Here is a 19,117-nt window from a genome sequence, read left to right as displayed (position 1 = left end):
TGATTATATTTGCTGTATTTACTTTAGGATATGAAGATGGAAAACAAACCTAGAGAATGATCCAGTGGATTTTTCTTAGCAGTATTTTACTATTTTATGCTTTATCATAAAGGACATTTTTGGGACAGTTAGCAAAACTTAAAAGTGGGGTCTGGGGCTTCCCTGGTGGCACAGTGGTTGAGAGTCCGCCTGCCGATGCAGGGGATGCGGGTTCGTGCCCCAGTCCGGGAGGATCCCGCGTGCCGCGGAGCGGCTGGGCCCGTGAGCCATGGCCGCTGGGCCTGTGCGTCCGGAGCCTGTGCTCCGCAACGAGAGAGGCCGCAGCAGTGAGAGGCCCGCGTGCCGCAAAAAAAAAAAAAAAAAAAAAAAGTGGGGTCTGAGGAATAGTTAGTTGTTAGTAGTGCATGGATGTTACTTCTTTGATTTTAGTGGTTGTATTATGGTTTGTAGGAGAAGGGTCTTGTTTCTAGGAAATACACATTAAAGTATTCAGGGGTGATTGGTCATCAGGTTGCCAACTTATTCTCAGATAGTTAGGGGAAAAATGTCTTTGTACAGCAATATAAATTGTTGATTAAGATTATGGTTGTTTCAAAATAAAGATTATATTTTTTCTTGATTGCAGTTGTTGTATATGTTAATTGTAGAACTTTTGGAACAATTTTCTGAAAATACTGATTTGTTCTCACATTCACATACCATGTATTGATTATTTAATACACGTGCATGCTGGTTTTAATTTATGATATATTTTTCTTCATATATGGAGATAACAGCCAAATGGATATTTCTTTATAATATAATGTTCTTTTTCTTGCTGATAACAAAAATATGTAGCAACAGTAGAAATTTAGGAAATATTCCTTGAAAAGGTAGATTAAGTTCTTAACTAAATTGTGCATTTATAATTATGGCTATAATGTTCTAGTGACTTTCTGTTTAGAGTAATGTTCTGCATAATGGATATATGGCAAAGTGGTTTTGTCATTCAGCAGATTTTCAAGGTCTTTCTAGGCAGAAATTTTTTTCTCCTTGTTGGTCTATTTGTTCATTTCAACCTACTAGTGGTTGCCAGGGGTAGGGATGGGACAGATAGGATAGGAGGGAGGAGGGCGGGCAGTATAAGAGGACAACATGAGAAAACCTTGTGATGGTGATGGTGTACAGTATTAACTGTAGTGGTGGATACCTGAACCAACAAATTGGGTAAAGTGTACAAGAGATCTCTGCATTATTTTTTAACAACTGCATGTGAATTTACAGTTACTGCAATAAACTTTTTAATTAATAAAAAACATAGACATACCAAAAAATGTTCTACTTTTGAAGATTCCCATAAAAGCCAAGCTAAGAATATTGTACAATAAAAGAATTTTCCCCATGTATTTAAAAATAACTCTTTTCCTCTGTTTAAAAAATACTCCATCAGTCAATCTCATTAGTGGCTTACATAAAAAAGTATTCCAGTTATTTCCCTTCTCCCATGGGTAAGAAATTGATTACTTCTTAATTACAACAGGGGGAGATCTTTTATTTGGAATTTGGAAGTGATTTTTAAAAAATCAGCAACATAGTTTAAACTAGATTTTTCAGAGAATTACTTATTCCATTAGTTTGATGTATAGATTCTGAGGAGTATAATAATTTACTTTGTTGTTTTTAACACTGTTAACTATAAGATTAACTTTTTTTTTTTTTAAGCAACTTAACTTACTAAAAGCAAAACAGAAGGCTTTGGTGGAACAGATGGAAAAAGAAAAAATACAAAGCAACAAAGGATCATCATATAAACTTCTGGTAGAGCAAGCCAAATTAAAGCAGGCGACCTCAAAGGTATGATCTTTACTTTTTAATGTAATTATCTTAGAAAAGTCACTCTCCCTTTTAGTATTTTAAGTTACTTGAATAGTTAAGTATTTTTAGTAATGATCAGGAAACTTTGTTATTCTGCTTATCAACAAAAATCTATTCTATGTACCTTTTTTGGGAAAGGTAGCTTTTAACTCAAGTAAATATATGATTAATGTGGGCTTAAAGTATTTTTCTAGTGTATTTCTTCTAAAGTGAATTGTGTTCCAGTAAACTGAAGATAAAAGGACTCAGGAAATATATGGTTTTCCTAATGTGTCCTTTATATGTAAAATTTTTAAAAATAATGATACATTTTTTAAAATTTGGGGGATAACATTTGTATGTAGCAACCAAGTTTACATATTGTGTTTCTATAAATATGAAATTACAGTTACTCCATCAGAGTTTGAAACGAATTAATACTCTGTACTTAGTATATATAGGTTTCTTTACCATTCACCTTTTATGATTATATTTAGGATGTTTTGGTAATATTTATTTAAAATGTTAGATTTGACCTGTTGTAGCCTTTCTATAGAATTTCACCTTTCTGATATTCTGTTATGTATCTGATACCTTATTTTAAAATAGGACATGAGGTATATTGGTCAGTATAGTTTTTAATAGTCTTACTTTTTGAAGCTTATGGTTTGCCTAAAAATTTTGTTCTTTAGAAGTTGTAAGTTTTCTGAGTGAATATTTTCATGTCATAAATAAACTTTTACTGAAAGAATTTTCATTCAATAAACAGTGGTTTAAATATTGTAAATTTCTGTGTACAGCACTTTAAGGATTTAATTCGATTACGTCGGACAGCAGAGTGGTCTCGTTCTAATTTAGACACAGAAGTTACAACAACAAAGGAAAGCCCAGAGATAGAACCACTTCCATTTACCCTGGCCCATGAACGTTGTATTTCAGTAGTCCAGAAACTTGTCCTTTTTCTCCTCTCCATGGATTTTACATGCCATGCGGATCTCTTATTATTTGTTTGTAAGGTAAGTAAACGAATAGGCATAATTTATAATTATACAGACTTAGTAAGAAAAAGAAATAAGAAAAAATGCAGTTTTTAATTGATTTTTAAGAGAAATAAAAGTGCTTTCACTGGTTTTCCTTTTATGCAGTTTAGTTTTTTTTTTAATGTGCCTTGAAAGGTTTTAAAAATATTTTGGCACTTATTTCTTAGGAGACCTAATGTATGTATGTGTATATATATATATATATATATTTTGCGGTACGCGGGCCTCTCACTGTTGTGGCCTCTCTGGTTGCGGAGCACAGGCTCTGGACGCGCAGGCTCAGCAGCCATGGCTGACAGGCCCAGCCGCTCCGCGGCATGTGGGATCTTTCCGGACTGGGGCATGAACCTGTGTCCCCTGCATCGGCAGGTGGACCCCCAACCACTGTGCCACCAGGGAAGCCCCTAGTGTATATTTTTAACCTAGTAAAAACTAGATTAATGTAGATTTGAAATGTAAGTAATGTGGGTATGTCTATCTACAGCCTACCTTTTGTCTATTAGGATAGGAAATTATTATTATCAGGATAGGAAATCTACAAACGAGTGTCAGATTATAGCAATGAAGGGTGTATTAATGCCCTGAAAGCTTTCCTGTAGCATATTCATTGCTTATAGAAATTATTTTAAACTATTCAACTCAGGTTTTTACCTGGATTTTAATATTTGATCCATGAAATTATATTTCTTTTGCATTTACATCAAATAATTATTTTGACATCAAAAGCATATCTCATTGAAAGCAGTTACTTCAATGCTTTATTTTTGGAGAAAACATATTTAATTGCTATTTAAGTGTATGATTTTATAAAATGTATTACAGGTTCTTGCACGCATTGCGAATGCCACGAGGCCAACTATACATCTGTGTGAGATTGTGAATGAACCCCAACTGGAAAGACTGCTATTACTTTTGGTTGGAACTGACTTCAATAGAGGAGATATATCTTGGGGTGGTGCTTGGGCTCAATATTCCTTAACTTGTATGCTACAGGATATTTTAGCAGGTTTGTTAGGATTTATTTTTAATAAGGTATGTCAAAATTAGCTTGTTGCTGCTTGACTAGTCTTTAAAGGAAACTGTGAGCTCCTCAAAAGTATAAAATGTCTCTTTCATGTATGGCAGTAGCAACCATTTAGAATTACTTTTGCGTTTAATTATGTTGACACTTGTAATAAATGCAAGTTTTTATGGAGGAGTTAGGTTACAGAGTACAGGGATATTGGAGCTAGTCAGCTTCCTTATTAATACCAGCAGTGGGCTGCTTCCTAATTCTTTATGTGCACTTGAGGAAGGTACTCCCTGCTCCTCAGTTTTTTCATTTGTAAAATAAGGATAGTAAAAGTATCTTTCTTATGAAGTTATTTTGATGAATAAGTGAGTTAATGTGTGTAAAGTGATTATAATAACTCCTTGTTCATATCGCACATTTTGTGTTTGCTATTAGATAGCATTTGAAGGTAATGCAGTGAGCCCTAGCATTTCTTTGGGTAGGTGTGGACTCATTTGCCTCAGAATCTTTTGTGGTTGGTAGAGTACACGTGCTATTCTCAATACTGGATGAAAAACTATGTTTTGGATGTCTGTTTACTAATTATTAAAGCAGTTAGGATGCTCTTCTTACCTGCAGGAGAATTGCTGGCTCCAGTAGCTGCAGAAGCCATGGAGGAAGGAACAGTGAGTGATGATGTAGGTGCAACAGCTGGTGACTCTGATGACGCCCTGCAGCAGTCTTCAGCTCAGTTGCTGGAAACTATAGATGAACCTTTGACACATGACATAACAGGTACATTCTTTAAATTTTTTACTTAAAATATCCGTAGCTCTTTTTTAAGAAAATGAAACATGTTTCAAAATTAAGAATATTAATGAAGTATAAAATTAAGTTTTATATTAGGTCTTTGGCCTTAGTAACCATATCAGTTATTTTCCTGATAAGTATGTTTTGCTTTGATTCTCTGAATGCATATTAAAATAAAATGGTATCCTTTCACAGGGTCTGTGTTATCTTGATATGGTCTTATTTGGCTATGTTGAAAGAATTACAACCTAGAAAACAGTTAAAGATACACAGTGGTAAAGATAGCAAGGCTCTTGTTCTCTTTTTCTTTCTTTGTTTTCTGCCTTTTCAAAAACTATAATGTGTATCTTAGCGTGTACAGTCCTTTGTGGTGTACTCCTTACTTTTGAAGACTGTTTTGCAATGCTGTGGTCATTTCATCTGTCTCATTCCTTAATCTTAGATTCTCTCATGATTTTATCCTTTCTGTCTGATAGTCCCTTTATCTGGAGTAGACTTTCTTCTCTAGTTTGCATGATGAACTTCTTATCTAAGATTCCCATAAAGCATGCTCTCCTCCAAGAAGCTTTTTCCATTACCACCAGCAATGCTGGAGACTGCCGTCGGTGCTGCCTACAGCGCTGCCTACATTCTAGATTGTCTCTGATAGCACCTATTACGTTGTAGTTGGTTTAATTTCTGTAGTGTACCCTCACCTCTGAACCTCTGTTAATTTGTTGGAGGGTGGACATTTGTTTTATTAATCTTTATATACTCAGACCCTAATACAGGCTAGTATTTTCTTGGCATTCTATAAATATATGTTGAATAATAGAGGGTGGGAAGGGAAGGAAGATAAGAGTTGTAAGGCATAAAAGGCTAGTTAAAAATTTGGAGTCATCTGAGAGCAAAATCATTTCCAATTCATGATAGAAAAATGAGGTGAATAGCAGTCTTAAAACTGAAATCTTTGCTTTTCACTGTAATACCTGGTATTATTTCCTTAACTACTGGATGTAATATAATGAATTACATATTGAGGCAATAAAACGAATAACATTGTTCATTCTAGAAATGGTTAATGATTATTTTTAACAACAAAGTTTATGTAACTTGATTCAACAAGGATTAATCATATGGTCTTTTCCCCTAGGAAGTCACATATTATTGCACTGGTGTTCTTAATTTTGTGTTATAGGGTGATATTTTTGCATACTTACGCTTAATTGTCAGGTATAAAAATTTAGAGATTTTTGTATCAGTAGAAATATATATTATGTATAAGTAAATTAACTTTTTCTGTAATTAAAAGCAATAAAATGGTTAAATTTTATGTTATGTACTCCACCAAAAAAAATCACTTTCAATTATTTGAAGGTGCACCTCCTCTTTCCTCTTTGGAAAAAGATAAAGAAATTGATCTTGAGCTACTTCAGGATCTAATGGAAGTTGACATTGATCCTTTAGATATTGATTTGGAAAAGGATCCTCTTGCAGCCAAAGTTTTTAAGGTACGATATAGTAGAGTATTCTTTGCAATTAAAACCTTTCATCTTATACTTCTGGTTTATTAATTACTTAAAAGACGAAAGTATACACCTAATATAACCCATTATTTAGCTTACTCAAAATTAAATTCCTCTAGGTACTATAGTAGATTTTTTATAGAACTAGTGGAATAGTATACGGAGGACTTACATCATTTTATTAATATAGCCACTAACATTATCTTATATGATAATAAGAACCACTAATAAGCATGGGAGGTATGGTTATGGACTGTTGACATTTCAAGCAGCATTTAAACTTATCCAAGTTGGGTTTATTGCAGAATCTCCTTCTTCGTTAGCTGCTACTTTTTCTAAAGGAGATACCTCCCTAATACTTTATTTTGGTTCATTTTGTGTGTAAGAGATTTTATTAAAGATGTTAATTACCTCTCAGAGTCTAACAAATAAGGTTTTTTTAGATTTTGGGATAAAATGGAGAGAATATTATGAACCATTCCTTTAATCATTAAGATTATGTTTTAGAAATTTAAAGGGTAAGGAGAACGTTTATTTTGTAGCCCTGTTTGACTTTAGGTAATGTAAATAATATGTCACTCTTCGTGAAGAGGCAAAAATAAACCACAGTTTTTTCCTATTCTTTTAAGCCAATAAGCAGTACATGGTATGACTATTGGGGTGCTGATTATGGCACCTACAATTACAACCCATACATAGGAGGTCTTGGAATTCCTGTAGCAAAGCCACCAGCAAATACAGAGAAGAATGGATCACAGACAGTTAGTGTTTCAGTGTCTCAGGGTAAGTGTGTGTTCATATTTTAAGGCATAAGCTATTCTTAAAACAAGTCCTCAATTTATGTATTCTTTGTCTCCTGAGAATTTGATCCTGAGTGTTTGCTGAGAGGGTTTATTATTGCAGGGGTGCCGTGAGAGTGACTGTCATTCAGAGCTGTGTGTCAGTCAGTTTAGAAGAGCTTCTATTTATGGTCTATTTTTTGTTTCTCAGAATAACACTTTGCAAAATATATTTGTGAGTTGTGTGGGTTTGCTGGTGGTTTTAATTAATTGTGCTTCCTTATATTTTTATTGTTAATAATAAATTTATATTTTATTTATAAACAGAATGAAATCACGTTGAGTATTATTTTTGCACTCTTCTAGTCACATAGAGTATATAACTTTTTTTAAAAATAAAATCTTTTCTTAAATTTTGAAACAATCATACATTTACTGAAAAGTTGCAAGTTAATACAGAGAACATTTGTTATCCTGACCCATTTGGGAGTAAGTTGGTAATCTGATGTTTTTTTGTTTTATTTTGTTTGTTTTACAAAGCAGAACATTTCTTCTACATAAACACATCAGGAAGCACATTCCATCAAAATCAGGAAATTAACATTAGTAACTTTAAGACCCCATTCAGGTTTCAGCAGTTATGTCTAAATTATGCCCTTTATGCAGAATGATCCAGTACAAAATTGTGTGTTGCATTTACTGTTGACCCTTGAATAAGGTGGGGGTGGGGGGCCCACTCCCACACAGTTGGAAGTCTGTGTATAACTTTACAGTTGGCCCTCCGTCTCCAAGGTTTTGCATCCATGCATTCAACCAACTATGGATGGTGCGTACATATTTGTTGAAAAAAGTCCATGTATAAGTGGACTCATGTGGCTCAAACTGTGTCGTTCAAGCATCAACCGTAGTTATCATATCTCTTTAGTCTTATTCAGTCTGCCACACTTTGTCAGAGGTAACTTTCATGACCTTGGTGCTTTTGATGATTATAGGACACTTGTTCAGTAGAATGCCCCTCAGTTTGGGTTTGTATGCTGTTTCCTCACAATTAGATTGTGGTCATGTGTTTTTGGCATAAATATCAAGAAAGTGTACTGCTCAGGTTTTCTTACTGCATCCTATTAGATGGCTCATGATTTTAATTTAGACCACTGCTGGTGGCATTAAGTTTAATTACTTGATAAAGGAGATGTCTACCAATATTTTCCAGTGAAAAGTTATTCTTTTCCCTTTTGTAAGAAAGTTTTGATGGGTTGGAGTGGCAGAATAATACTTGGAATCTATTCTTTTTTTAAAAAGTTATTATTTTATTCACTTAGTTTTGAATAGACCAGTGGTTTCCTATTTTATTCAGTGGGTTATAATTTGTTATCATTATTTTCTTGTTTTTATTGAGGTAAATTCAAGAGATCATAAAATTTTCCATTTTAGCCTTTTTTTTTTTTTTTTTTTTTTGCGGTATGCGGGCCTCTCACTGTTGTGGCCTCTCCCGTTGTGGAGCACAGGCTCGGACGCGCAGGCTCAGCGGTTGTGGCTCACGGGCCCAGCCGCTCCGCGGCATGTGGGATCCTCTCGGACCGGGGCATGAACCCGTGTCCCCTGCATTGGCAGGTGGAACCTCAACCACTGCACCACCAGAGAAGACCCATTTTAGCCATTTTTAAGTGCACAATTCTGTGGCATTAAGTACATTCGCAGTGTTGTCATTATTTATTTTGATGTTCGAAATGTCCCTGATTTGACACATGGTATCTCCTTTAATCTGGTCTCTGTCTTTTTGAAATGTCTTCATATTTCTTTGAACGCTTCCCTGTTTCCTGGCATAACAAAATGCCCCAGGCTCATCATTTACTTTCCCTTCACCAGACTGGGAGTTAGCCACTTCATGAATGAAAATGGTATTTCAGAACCTTTTAGTGGAGAAATGTGATTAAGAATTCAAGATTTGAGTGCTAGATAGACTTGCTGTTAATTTTTGGCTGTTCCACACTCTCTCTTGATGGATAAATCTAGGGAGTGTGTACACACATTTGTGTTTATATTTATTTCTATATTTGTCTGTCTATCCGTCTAGAATGCCATGAGTCCACATTGATATATCAGTTAATCTAACAGTAATCTACTCCATAAGCTTCATATTAGTTTTTTCCTTTTCCATATTTCTCTTTTCTCTGATAGTGAGGTACCTGATTCTCATTATTCTTAATTTATTTGCTTCCATTATCATTACTTCACTTACTTGATCTACCTCTCTTTATATATCTACTCTCCCATCTCTAGCCTCCTTTGCACAGATGTTGTTACCTGCTGTAACTCTGATACCCCATGCCAGGTTGTTCTGATGTGAAGATACACTACTCACCCTGTTTTGGGTTCAGATGTCAACATTTTATTGTAGGAAGTAGGACGTGAATAATAATTATCAAATAGGTTTTGTTTTTTCTTTTAATTGCTTTCTGTAGCCCTAGATGCTCGTCTAGAAGTTGGACTTGAACAACAAGCAGAACTTATGTTGAAAATGATGTCAACCCTAGAAGCAGATTCCATTTTACAGGCATTAACAAATACATCTCCTACCTGTGAGTAAAAGTCACCATTCTTAGAGAATTACCATGAACAGTTCATCTCCTGATTATTTTCAGGTGCACTCAGTAAAGATGGATTTTTAAATTCTCCCTTGCTAAGTTAGTAGGAAGTTGAGAAATAAGACAAAGGATTAATGAATCAGGAGAGCAGAGGGGGAACAAATTACCTCCATGTAGTGCTCATAAGTTCAGTCCAAAAACCTGAGTCATTTTTTTGTTATGGTGGTGGTGTGCGGTTAATGAAATTCCTGGGGGAGCCTGCATAGCTAGCTGCCTGGGAGTTCGTTGCATTATATCCAAATTTATGATAAAATGGGTTTCTTAATAGTAACATCTTTATCTTCCTTTAAGACCAAGATGGAAGACTTAGATAATGAAGATAGCCAAATGGGCCTGATTGAACTACAGAATTGAGAGGATTTACTACCTAATTATTTACAGCAAAAGAAGAAAAACTTTTTGTAGTAAATGACTGGATAGTAAATATTTTAGGCTTTCTGGGGCTATACAGGGTGTGTTGCAGGTCTACTCTGACTTTGTAGCAGGAAAGCAGCTGTAGACAATATATACCTAAATGAATAGGCATGGTTATTAAAGAAACCGTGTTATGGAATCTGGTGGCCTGTCAGATTTGGCCGTTAGGACATGGTTTGCTGACTGTTGATGTTGTTCTAGGCTTGGGTAGATCCCCTTCAGTCAGGTGAGTATAGTTAGATAGCAGCCTGTCTATCTTAACATAGGAGCTGTGCTGACGTGATGGTGATATTTTTATTTTTCTTAGGCCAAGAAAAATAAAAACATGGTGGGTAATGGTGGTGAGTAAAGCTGTAGAGATACTAGTTAGAACCTAGGAAGCACATCATGTCCTTCTCCTATGAAGTAAAGTTCCCAACCCATTTCAATAGAGAAATTTGGATTTTTAGATCTTCCTATGTTAAATTGAATTCTTTTGGTTTGCATTCTGTATTTCTTGCCTTAGGAAGTATATAAAAAAGGAGAAAAAGAGAAGATTTGTCTAGTGTTCTGTTTCTCGATATATTCTATCTTTTGATTATTTTCCTGTGCAGAACTGTGTTCTCCTTTTAATATAAAACTTTCTAAATATATGAAAAACTCTCTTAACATCCCTTTATTTCTCTGCTCCCCATGAATATATACTCAGTTAGTTTGGTATGTGTATCCTGGCATCAGAATTTTTGAACACTTCCCAGGCAATTTTAATGTGCTATCAAGGTTGAGAATCAATGGATTAGAGTCTAGGTTATTCTAAAACTACCTTCTCAAGAAATAGGCAGGATTCTTTTTTCTTTCCCTTTTCTCCTCCCTCTTATTAATTAGGAAAAAATTGAAAATAAAAATTTATAGAGAGTAAGGTTCTTCTCCCTTTGTGGACAAGTCCTATGAATTTGGGAGCTTCTCTTTGTGGTGATTATCTTTTGAACTTTCAAGTAATGTTGTAAAAACAGGTTTTCAAATAATACAATGCTGAACCATTTTAAAGAATGCAATTTTAATTTTTAAAAAAACATACCTTGACTTACCTGTACATATTAATAACTAGTTAACATTTCTCCTGATACTTTGTGTATAAAATCATAACTGTGTTTAATTTTCAGTATCACAGTCTCCCACTGGAACAGATGATTCGCTTCTAGGGGGTTTACAAGCAGCAAACCAATCCAGCCAGCTCATTATACAGTTATCATCTGTCCCAATGTTAAATGTTTGTTTCAACAAACTTTTTTCCATGCTTCAAGTCCATCACGTTCAGGTATGACTTCAGGAGAAATTGTGTATTTTTAGACATTATTGCCAGCCTAGAAAAGATGAAAATAAACGGGCAGATCAGTCTCAACCAGACAGGGATGATTTCTTTGTCATACTCAGATGAAAAAATGTTGGAGATACTTTGATTAACCCAGCTCCTCAGTGATAGGTTATTTATAACTTTTATGATTTTAAGCTTACTGCTTTTGTTCCAACTACATATTATACACACACCTGCATTTAAAGACTTGAATCACGTCTTTTAATTTAGTAAAACATTTATATTAGGTAAATTATAAATTTTAATTCAGTTAAATTTCATTTGATCTAGAATTTTAAGATGTGTTTGCTTGTGAACTGAATTGAAAGTAACCAGAAGAAGTATTTTTCTTTAACATTTATTTTTATTATTTATTTATTTAATTTATTTTTGGCTGTGTTGGGTCTTAGTTGTGGCACGCAGGATCTTAGCTGAGGCATGCAGGGTCTTTTGTTGTGGCATGCGGGCTCTTCATTGCAGCGCACGGGCTTCTCTCTAGTTGTGGCATAAGGGTTTTCTCTCTCTAGTTGTGACACGCAGGCTCCAGGGTGCATGGGCTCTGTAGTTGTGGCGAGCGGGTTCCAGAACAAGTGGGCTCTGTAGTTTGCAGCATGCAGGCTCTCTAGTTGAGGCACGCAAGCTCAGTAGTTGTGGCGCGTGGGCTTAGTTGCCCCATGGCATGTGGGATCTTAGTTCCCTGACCAGGGATCGAACACGTGTCCCCTGCATTGTAAGGTGGGTTCTTCACCACTGGACCACCAGGGAAGTCCCCAGAAGAAGTATTTAACAGAAAAATTATTTACTCATAATCATAAGGATTCATACATGAGATTTTTGCTTAAATGGTATTTCCTAATAGGTACATTTTCTTTCTGTCAATTTACATTCTTTTTCAGTTGGAATCACTTCTCCAGTTGTGGCTCACATTGAGTCTGAATTCTAGTTCGTCTGGAAACAAAGAAAATGGAGCAGACATTTTTTTATATAATGCTAATCGAATACCTGTCATTTCATTAAATCAAGGTAAGATTTATTAGAAGGAAAGTTATTAACGTAGCATAAACAATCTAAAAAGGTATTGATTAGGTTAACACCTAATCTTTGTCATTAGAATTGTAATGTTGTAGTGAAAAAAACATATTTAAAATACTGACTTAATAATTTGCAGGAAAGAGAACAGAAAACTTATTCTCTGGTCTGTATTATATCTGTGTATAACACAGACATAAAATCTACAATGTTCTGTTTGTCTTTACATTGTAGTTCCTTAAAGTATTGTCTTGTTCATAGGCTGTTCTTTTGCAACTGGTCTTTTTTAAAAATGTGAAATACCTCTAGGGAATTTGTAAATTGGAGAAGGATGTCAATTTTTTGTAGAAATTGTGTTCTTTCATTTTTTTTCTTGGCAAATGCAGGAATGTGGGAATAGTGAGACTTGAATAATATCCTTCAATAGGAATAGAACTAGCTTTCAGCTTGGGCTATAGGAATCTTTTTAAAGAACAGTAAAAATCATTTATTCCTGATGCTTTCTCTCTAGAGATGTGCATCATGCATGGCCTTCACATGGCCTGTCAGCCTTAGTGACAGCCACACTGGCTTACGGTCCTACTTAACATCTGCATTCTCTCAGCAAGAGCTGGCCCTACTTTAATTATTAGGTTTCCTTCTGTTTCACTGTATTAATGATTATTATTATAAATTTTACTCCCATCAGTTTTTAAAACTTTTTTATTGTGAGAAACATTAAGCATAAACAAGAGTGAATAGAAGGGTAAAAAAAGTAATTATTTCTTACTGTCATCAGGTATTTTGTGAGTATTCAAATTTCCAATTGTCTAAACTATTACAGAAGTTTTTTTGTATATTTGAAATAGATTCTATATGGAGTCTACACATTTTAATTAATTATGTTTCTTAATTCCTCTAATCTGTCTTTTTTTTTTAAATCCCCTTGCAAAGTTTAGTTGTTTGTTGTTTGTCTTTCAAGATTCCCTAGGTCCCAATTTTTAGTGATTGTATCTCTATGATGTCCTCTCTACTTTCTATAAATTGGTAATTAGACATGGAGCTTAATCTGATTTGAGTTTTTTGGGTTTTTTTGTTTTTTTTTTTTGTGGTACGCGGGCCTCTCACTCTTGTGACCTCTCCCGTTGCGGAGCACAGGCCCTGGACGCGCAGGCTCAGCAGCCATGGCTCACGGGTCCAGCTGCTCCGCGGCATGTGGGATCTTCCTGGACCGGGGCACGAACCCGTGTCCCCTGCATTGGCAGGCGGACTCTCAACCACTGTGCCACCAGGGAAGCCCAGAGGTTTTTTTTTTTAAGGCAGTTTCATAGGTTGTCTTTTTTTTATGTTGTTAATAGACACTAATGATTAATGCCTAGAATTAGTAGCAGTTCACAGGAAGTTTTGAAATGAAGATAGTCTAATTTTGTTATTCCTTTTTTATTAACTGAAATACTTCCATAAAGAGAAACTTCCTTTCATGTGCTATCATGTCACCCTTTGGAGATACAGTTTTTATATAGAGCCAGGAAAAATGCTAGAAATTTTCTGTATTTTAAAATTAAATTTAAAAATTAATTGGTTCACAAGTAGTCTATAATCATGACCACTTAGTTTCCTTAGTAAATATCTGTACAAGTTCGTGATTTTAAAATATTTCTTACGTTTCTGTTACAATCATTATGTTTATTGATGCTGAAATTATGCTGTTTGTGGTCAGTAAGATGATGCTTCATTAGATTCTTTTGGTTTTGTTTTTTGTGAAATACACAACTATATCTTTGTTAGATTTTAATATCATAGGTGTTCCAAACTATATTTCCTGCCTGAGATCTGGAATCAGCCATTCTACACAGTGTTTTAAGGGCAAAAACTGGGCACTGTATTATGTTTGTTTATTTTTAATAACTTTTGGCTTCTCCACCTGCCACATGTGCTTCTTATTTAGGCCTTGCAGGTGACTTAGTTATTGTTTTAGTTTGTGCTTTTTTTGTGAAGTTACATTGGTTTTGAACGGTCAACCCCATCCCTGTCTTTCCAATATGCCCTATTATTTTCAATTTTTGGCTTTGCAGAATGTGAGGATTTTTAGTAAAACACAAATTGTGTTACAGTAGAAATGCCTGTAGTTTGGAAAGGACAACAAATGTATAGTGATGACATGTTATTTTATTTGTCATGGGATGAGCTTTAACCTTAGATATAAAATGTTATTGACTCTCTAATACTTTAGTTATGTTTAATGGGGAACTTCTATTTATATGTTTTGAGGACACAAGGTAGTGAATTGATTTAAAAAAATAATGTCATGTTTTAAAATTTATTCTTTTTGTTTTAATTCTTAGTAAACATTTGCTTTTTCTGAATTAAAATTTCCCCTTTCTCTTTTCCACATAGCATCAATAACTAGCTTTCTCACGGTGTTAGCGTGGTATCCCAATACTTTGCTCCGGACATGGTGCCTTGTTCTTCATAGTCTAACACTCATGACAAACATGCAGCTTAATCGTAAGTCCAAATATTTATTCCTTTAAATCTCTGACATATACTTTATTATTCTTGCTATGAGATTCTTAAAAAAGATTTTTTCAAGAAGTGATATAGTTGTGAAAATTCTTTATTTGAATATGTCTCTTCTGAATTTGTTCTTTTTGTTGTTGTTCTTAATGTATCTTGCCCTTTGTGCTTCTTTACTTTGATTATATACTCTCATCTATCTACAGTTACAAGATCAAATTATATTTTTACCTTCTAAAAACTTTTACTAGTTTTTAAAAATTGATTACTCTTAGAGTACAAAGTCAAGTATTTAATGTTAGTCTATGTCTTGTGTTGGTTATTTATTCTTTTTAAAGTAACTTAGCAGTTAAAAATGATTTATTCATTATAATATTCATGAACGTATATGACTAGGTTCCTCGGTGTATGCTTTTCACATCTAAAACCTACATTCACTGAACCTAATCGCTGCTTCTCAGATTCTAAAGTCCTGTTAGTTTCCTACTTTCTTCACCCCACTCCTTTATTTCCCAATTAAGATAGTAAAATTAATTTCTGAACCTTTTAAGAAAGGAACTTTTAGTGCTTTCTGTGGCTTTCTGTATCTCAAAGTCACAAAGATACTCTCATACATTATCTTCTGTACTGCTTACTGGTTTTACTTTTACATTTAGGTCTAGATTTTATCTGACATTCTTAGGTTGTTGGGAAGTAGGTATCCAAGTTCATATTAGAGAGCAAGGAGTAGCCATTTGTGAATTGAAATCTTCATTCCATCTGTAGGTTATGACAGCAGGTGGGTGGATTTCATCCCCATTCTCTTTGGGCTTAATTTCATTGACTAGAAAGCAGCGTCACATTGATAAAGGTATTAATTAAAATCATTGCTGAGAATCAAAATGCTACTTCATTTTTCATTTGGAATATAATATTTTCCAAATATGGGATTGAAAACATCCCTATGTGATACTGAAGATAGATTTGACTCAAGGATATTTTATTCACTTCAGAAAACTTGTGCATTGTCTGTGTATCAGTTAACAGTATACAACCTTTATGTAGCTGACATGCAAAAATGAATAGGTTTTGCTTCAGTTTATCTTAGAAGGCTGTGTTAAAATTTACCTGAAAAATAGATCTTTATTTCTGGAAGGGGGAAATAATTACTAAGAATAGGCTCACCAAAAGGACAGTAAGCATTTAGTTATTTCTTTTCCACTTGACTGTATACTGAATAAGATGCACATTAAACTAGGTATTTTTCACAGCCAAACTAGGAGAGAGGCAGGAGATTTATGGCAGATGAAAATAGAGAATGAGGCTCAGTCAGTGCAGTAGAGATTCAGATCCTTTTAGTAACTCCCAGGAATATGTGAGTTTCCTTTGAAATTAAAAGATGTTTTAAATACTGCATTTCCATTGTTTCGGGGTCCTTTCGTTGGGGACTTTTTTTTTTTTTTAATGTTTTATAGCTGGTTCCAGTACTGCCATTGGAACTCAGGAGAGTACTGCCCATCTGCTGGTTTCAGATCCAAACCTGATTCATGTTTTAGTGAAATTTCTTTCTGGCACCAGTCCACATGGAACAAATCAACACAGTCCACAGGTAATGTGACTTCTGAAAGCCAGTGATAGGCCCAGATTATACAGTAAACTTATTTGTAAAGGAAATTTTAAGTGCAGTTAAATACATAAAATTTTCATTGCTAAAGCATTAAATGATGGCCTTTTATGTATCAATGTAATAAAATGTTTTGAATTACATATAATAATAGCTATGCTGAAACTGAATTATAGCAGGTAGTAAGTTTTCTCTTGGAATTTTACTGGATTTTTTAATGTAGCGATATATTTTTGGTGTTAATTTTATATAATTTGAGAAACATTCTAAACAGATATTAACCTTAATGTTAGGGAAGCATTTAAAAAATTGGGGAATTTAAAAATTTTTTAAAATAATGTGTTATGGGCTTCCCTGGTGGCGCAGTGGTTGAGAGTCTGCCTGCCAATGCAGGACACAGGTTCGTGTCCCGGTCCGGGAAGATCCCACATGCCGCGGAGCGACTGGGCCCGTGAGCCATGGCCGCTGAGCCTGTGCGTCCGGAGCCTGTGCTCCGCAATGGGAGAGGCCACAACAGTGAGAGGCCCATGTACAGCAAAAAAAAAAAAAAACGTGTTATGTTAAATGACCTCTATTATCAAGATTGACAGGTCACCTAACTTAATTCTTTTATGCTATTAAGTATTTTATTTAACAAAAAACAAAAAGATGACATCAATGGACCTAAAGGTATTACGATACGTGAAAACAGAGAAAGACAGATGCTATATGAGTTCTCTTATATGTAGAATCTAGAAAACAAAGCAAATGAAGAAACATAAGAAAACTGAAATTGAGTCCTAGATACAGGGAGCAAACAGCTGGTTGCCAGAATGGGGGATGGGGGATGGGGGTGGGGGAAGGAGGGTGAGGGAAATTGAGAGGTACACATTTCCAGGTACAAAATAAATGAATCACCAGTATAAAGTGTACTGTGTGGGGCGTATAGTCAATAATAATGCAATATCTTTTTGATGACAGATGGTAACTAGTCTTATTATGGTGAGCATTTTGAAATGTATAGAAATATCAAATCATTGTGTTGTACACCAAGAACAAATATAGCATTGTAGGTGAATTTTACTTCAAAAACAAACAGGGCTTCCCTTGTGGCGCAGTGGTTGAGAGTCCACCTGCCGATGCAGGGGACACAGGTTCATGCCCCGGTCTGGGAGATCCCATATGCCATGGCCGCTGAGCCTGCGCATCCAGAGCCTGTAACAGGAGAGGCCACAACAGTGAGAGGCCCGCATACCGCAAACAAAACAAAACAAAAAGACACAAACTCATAGAAAAAGAGATCAGATTCGTGATTACCAGAGGCAGGGGTTGGGGGAATTGGATGAAGGTAGCCAGAAGGCAAAAACTTGTAGAGAGAGTAAATCTTGAGACTTCTCATCATAAAGAAAAAAAATTTTTTTCTTTTATTTTGTATCTATATGAGACGATGGCTGTTCTCTAAACTTACTGTGGTAATCGTTTCATGATGTATTTAAGTCAAATCATTATGCTGTATACTTTAAACTTATGCAGTCCTGTATGTCAATTATATCTCAAAACTGAAATGAAAAAAAATATTGCTTTTGTTAATTCAGAAAAAGAAGATATATCAGAGCTTATAAACATTTTTAGTCTAACCAGAGATTTCTTTTATATCAGTTTAGCTTTTGTTATATTGTACTGCTTTAAAAAATGTCTTTCCTTCATTATATTTCTTTTCACATAAAATATATTTAGTGTTCATAGCATCTTTCCAATGGACGTTATTCAAGATTATCTTGCAAGGTTGTCATCTTTTCTTTCTTAGCTATGTGCTTATCTATGTGCTAGGTCTAGGTGCTGTTCTAGGTGCTAGGGATTTAAGTAGTTACCCTGTCCGAGTCTCTGCCTTTCTTGGAGCTTAAGTTCTGTTGGATACATTTAGTCAGTACTCTCATACTGAATAGACTTGATTTTTGTAGATCATCATAAAATAAACAAGACAAGGAAAAAAATGAGAAGGAACAAACTACTTGTAATTAGATTGGGCCAGAGTTTTGATGGGGGTAGAGGCATGTTATCAAGTGATTATTACACATAAAGATTGCATGAATTTGGAATGTGAAGATTCCTGAAATCACTAATTCCAGCTTCTTTATTTTACATATGAGTAAACATGCATTATCTGCATTGCCCACAATTATACAACTAGTTAGTGATAGAGCCTAGGTGTCAGGGAACATGCCGCTGTATAAAGTAGTGTTTCTTCCTCTCTTTTTTTTTTTAAAGGCAAAGTAAAAGTTACTGAAGGTCAAGCTTTCCTCAGATACTTTGGTTTTGTAGTTTGGTTATGAATGTTATGATTTTTATACTCAGTGTTAGAAATTGTTAACTTTAAAATGGTTTGGAGAATTACATTGCATTTTGTTTTTTCCAAAACTCCTCTAGGGTTTTATGATCATAACATTCCAAAACATACTTCAGGGTACTTGGTGTGGTTCTCACTATCATTTTTTTTTCATTGAAGAGATAGAAGTTTGGGAAAGCATTGTTTTTACAAATAGATACAGGTTCGTTTTTAGCTTTAAGGGGTTTTTTGTAGGGTTTTTTCCCCAATTCACTTTAGTATTTGCTCTGCTAGTCATTAGAAGCATGACCTTTTGTGAATCACTTAACGTGAG

At 34.8% G+C, this 19,117-nt stretch overlaps 1 protein-coding gene across 1 annotated transcript in view; it reads left to right on the top strand.

Annotated features, from left to right (window-relative positions):
- BIRC6 (baculoviral IAP repeat containing 6) overlaps nt 1-19,117 on the top strand; it is a 238,594-nt gene that overhangs the window by 103,474 nt on the left and 116,003 nt on the right. The window contains exons 34-44 of the mRNA XM_060168808.1: nt 1,702-1,833; nt 2,634-2,849; nt 3,696-3,879; nt 4,504-4,659; nt 6,031-6,164; nt 6,809-6,962; nt 9,421-9,537; nt 11,160-11,314; nt 12,247-12,373; nt 14,756-14,866; nt 16,330-16,463. Of these exons, the coding sequence (XP_060024791.1) occupies nt 1,702-1,833; nt 2,634-2,849; nt 3,696-3,879; nt 4,504-4,659; nt 6,031-6,164; nt 6,809-6,962; nt 9,421-9,537; nt 11,160-11,314; nt 12,247-12,373; nt 14,756-14,866; nt 16,330-16,463 (1,620 nt within the window). The remainder of the gene's footprint in view (nt 1-1,701; nt 1,834-2,633; nt 2,850-3,695; nt 3,880-4,503; nt 4,660-6,030; nt 6,165-6,808; nt 6,963-9,420; nt 9,538-11,159; nt 11,315-12,246; nt 12,374-14,755; nt 14,867-16,329; nt 16,464-19,117) is intronic.

The sequence above is a fragment of the Lagenorhynchus albirostris genome, chromosome 13 (genome assembly GCF_949774975.1).
Source record: "Lagenorhynchus albirostris chromosome 13, mLagAlb1.1, whole genome shotgun sequence".
NCBI lineage: Eukaryota > Metazoa > Chordata > Mammalia > Artiodactyla > Delphinidae > Lagenorhynchus > Lagenorhynchus albirostris.
Note: the sequence above shows the minus strand (reverse complement) of the source record. Positions and strands in the feature narration are given on the sequence as shown.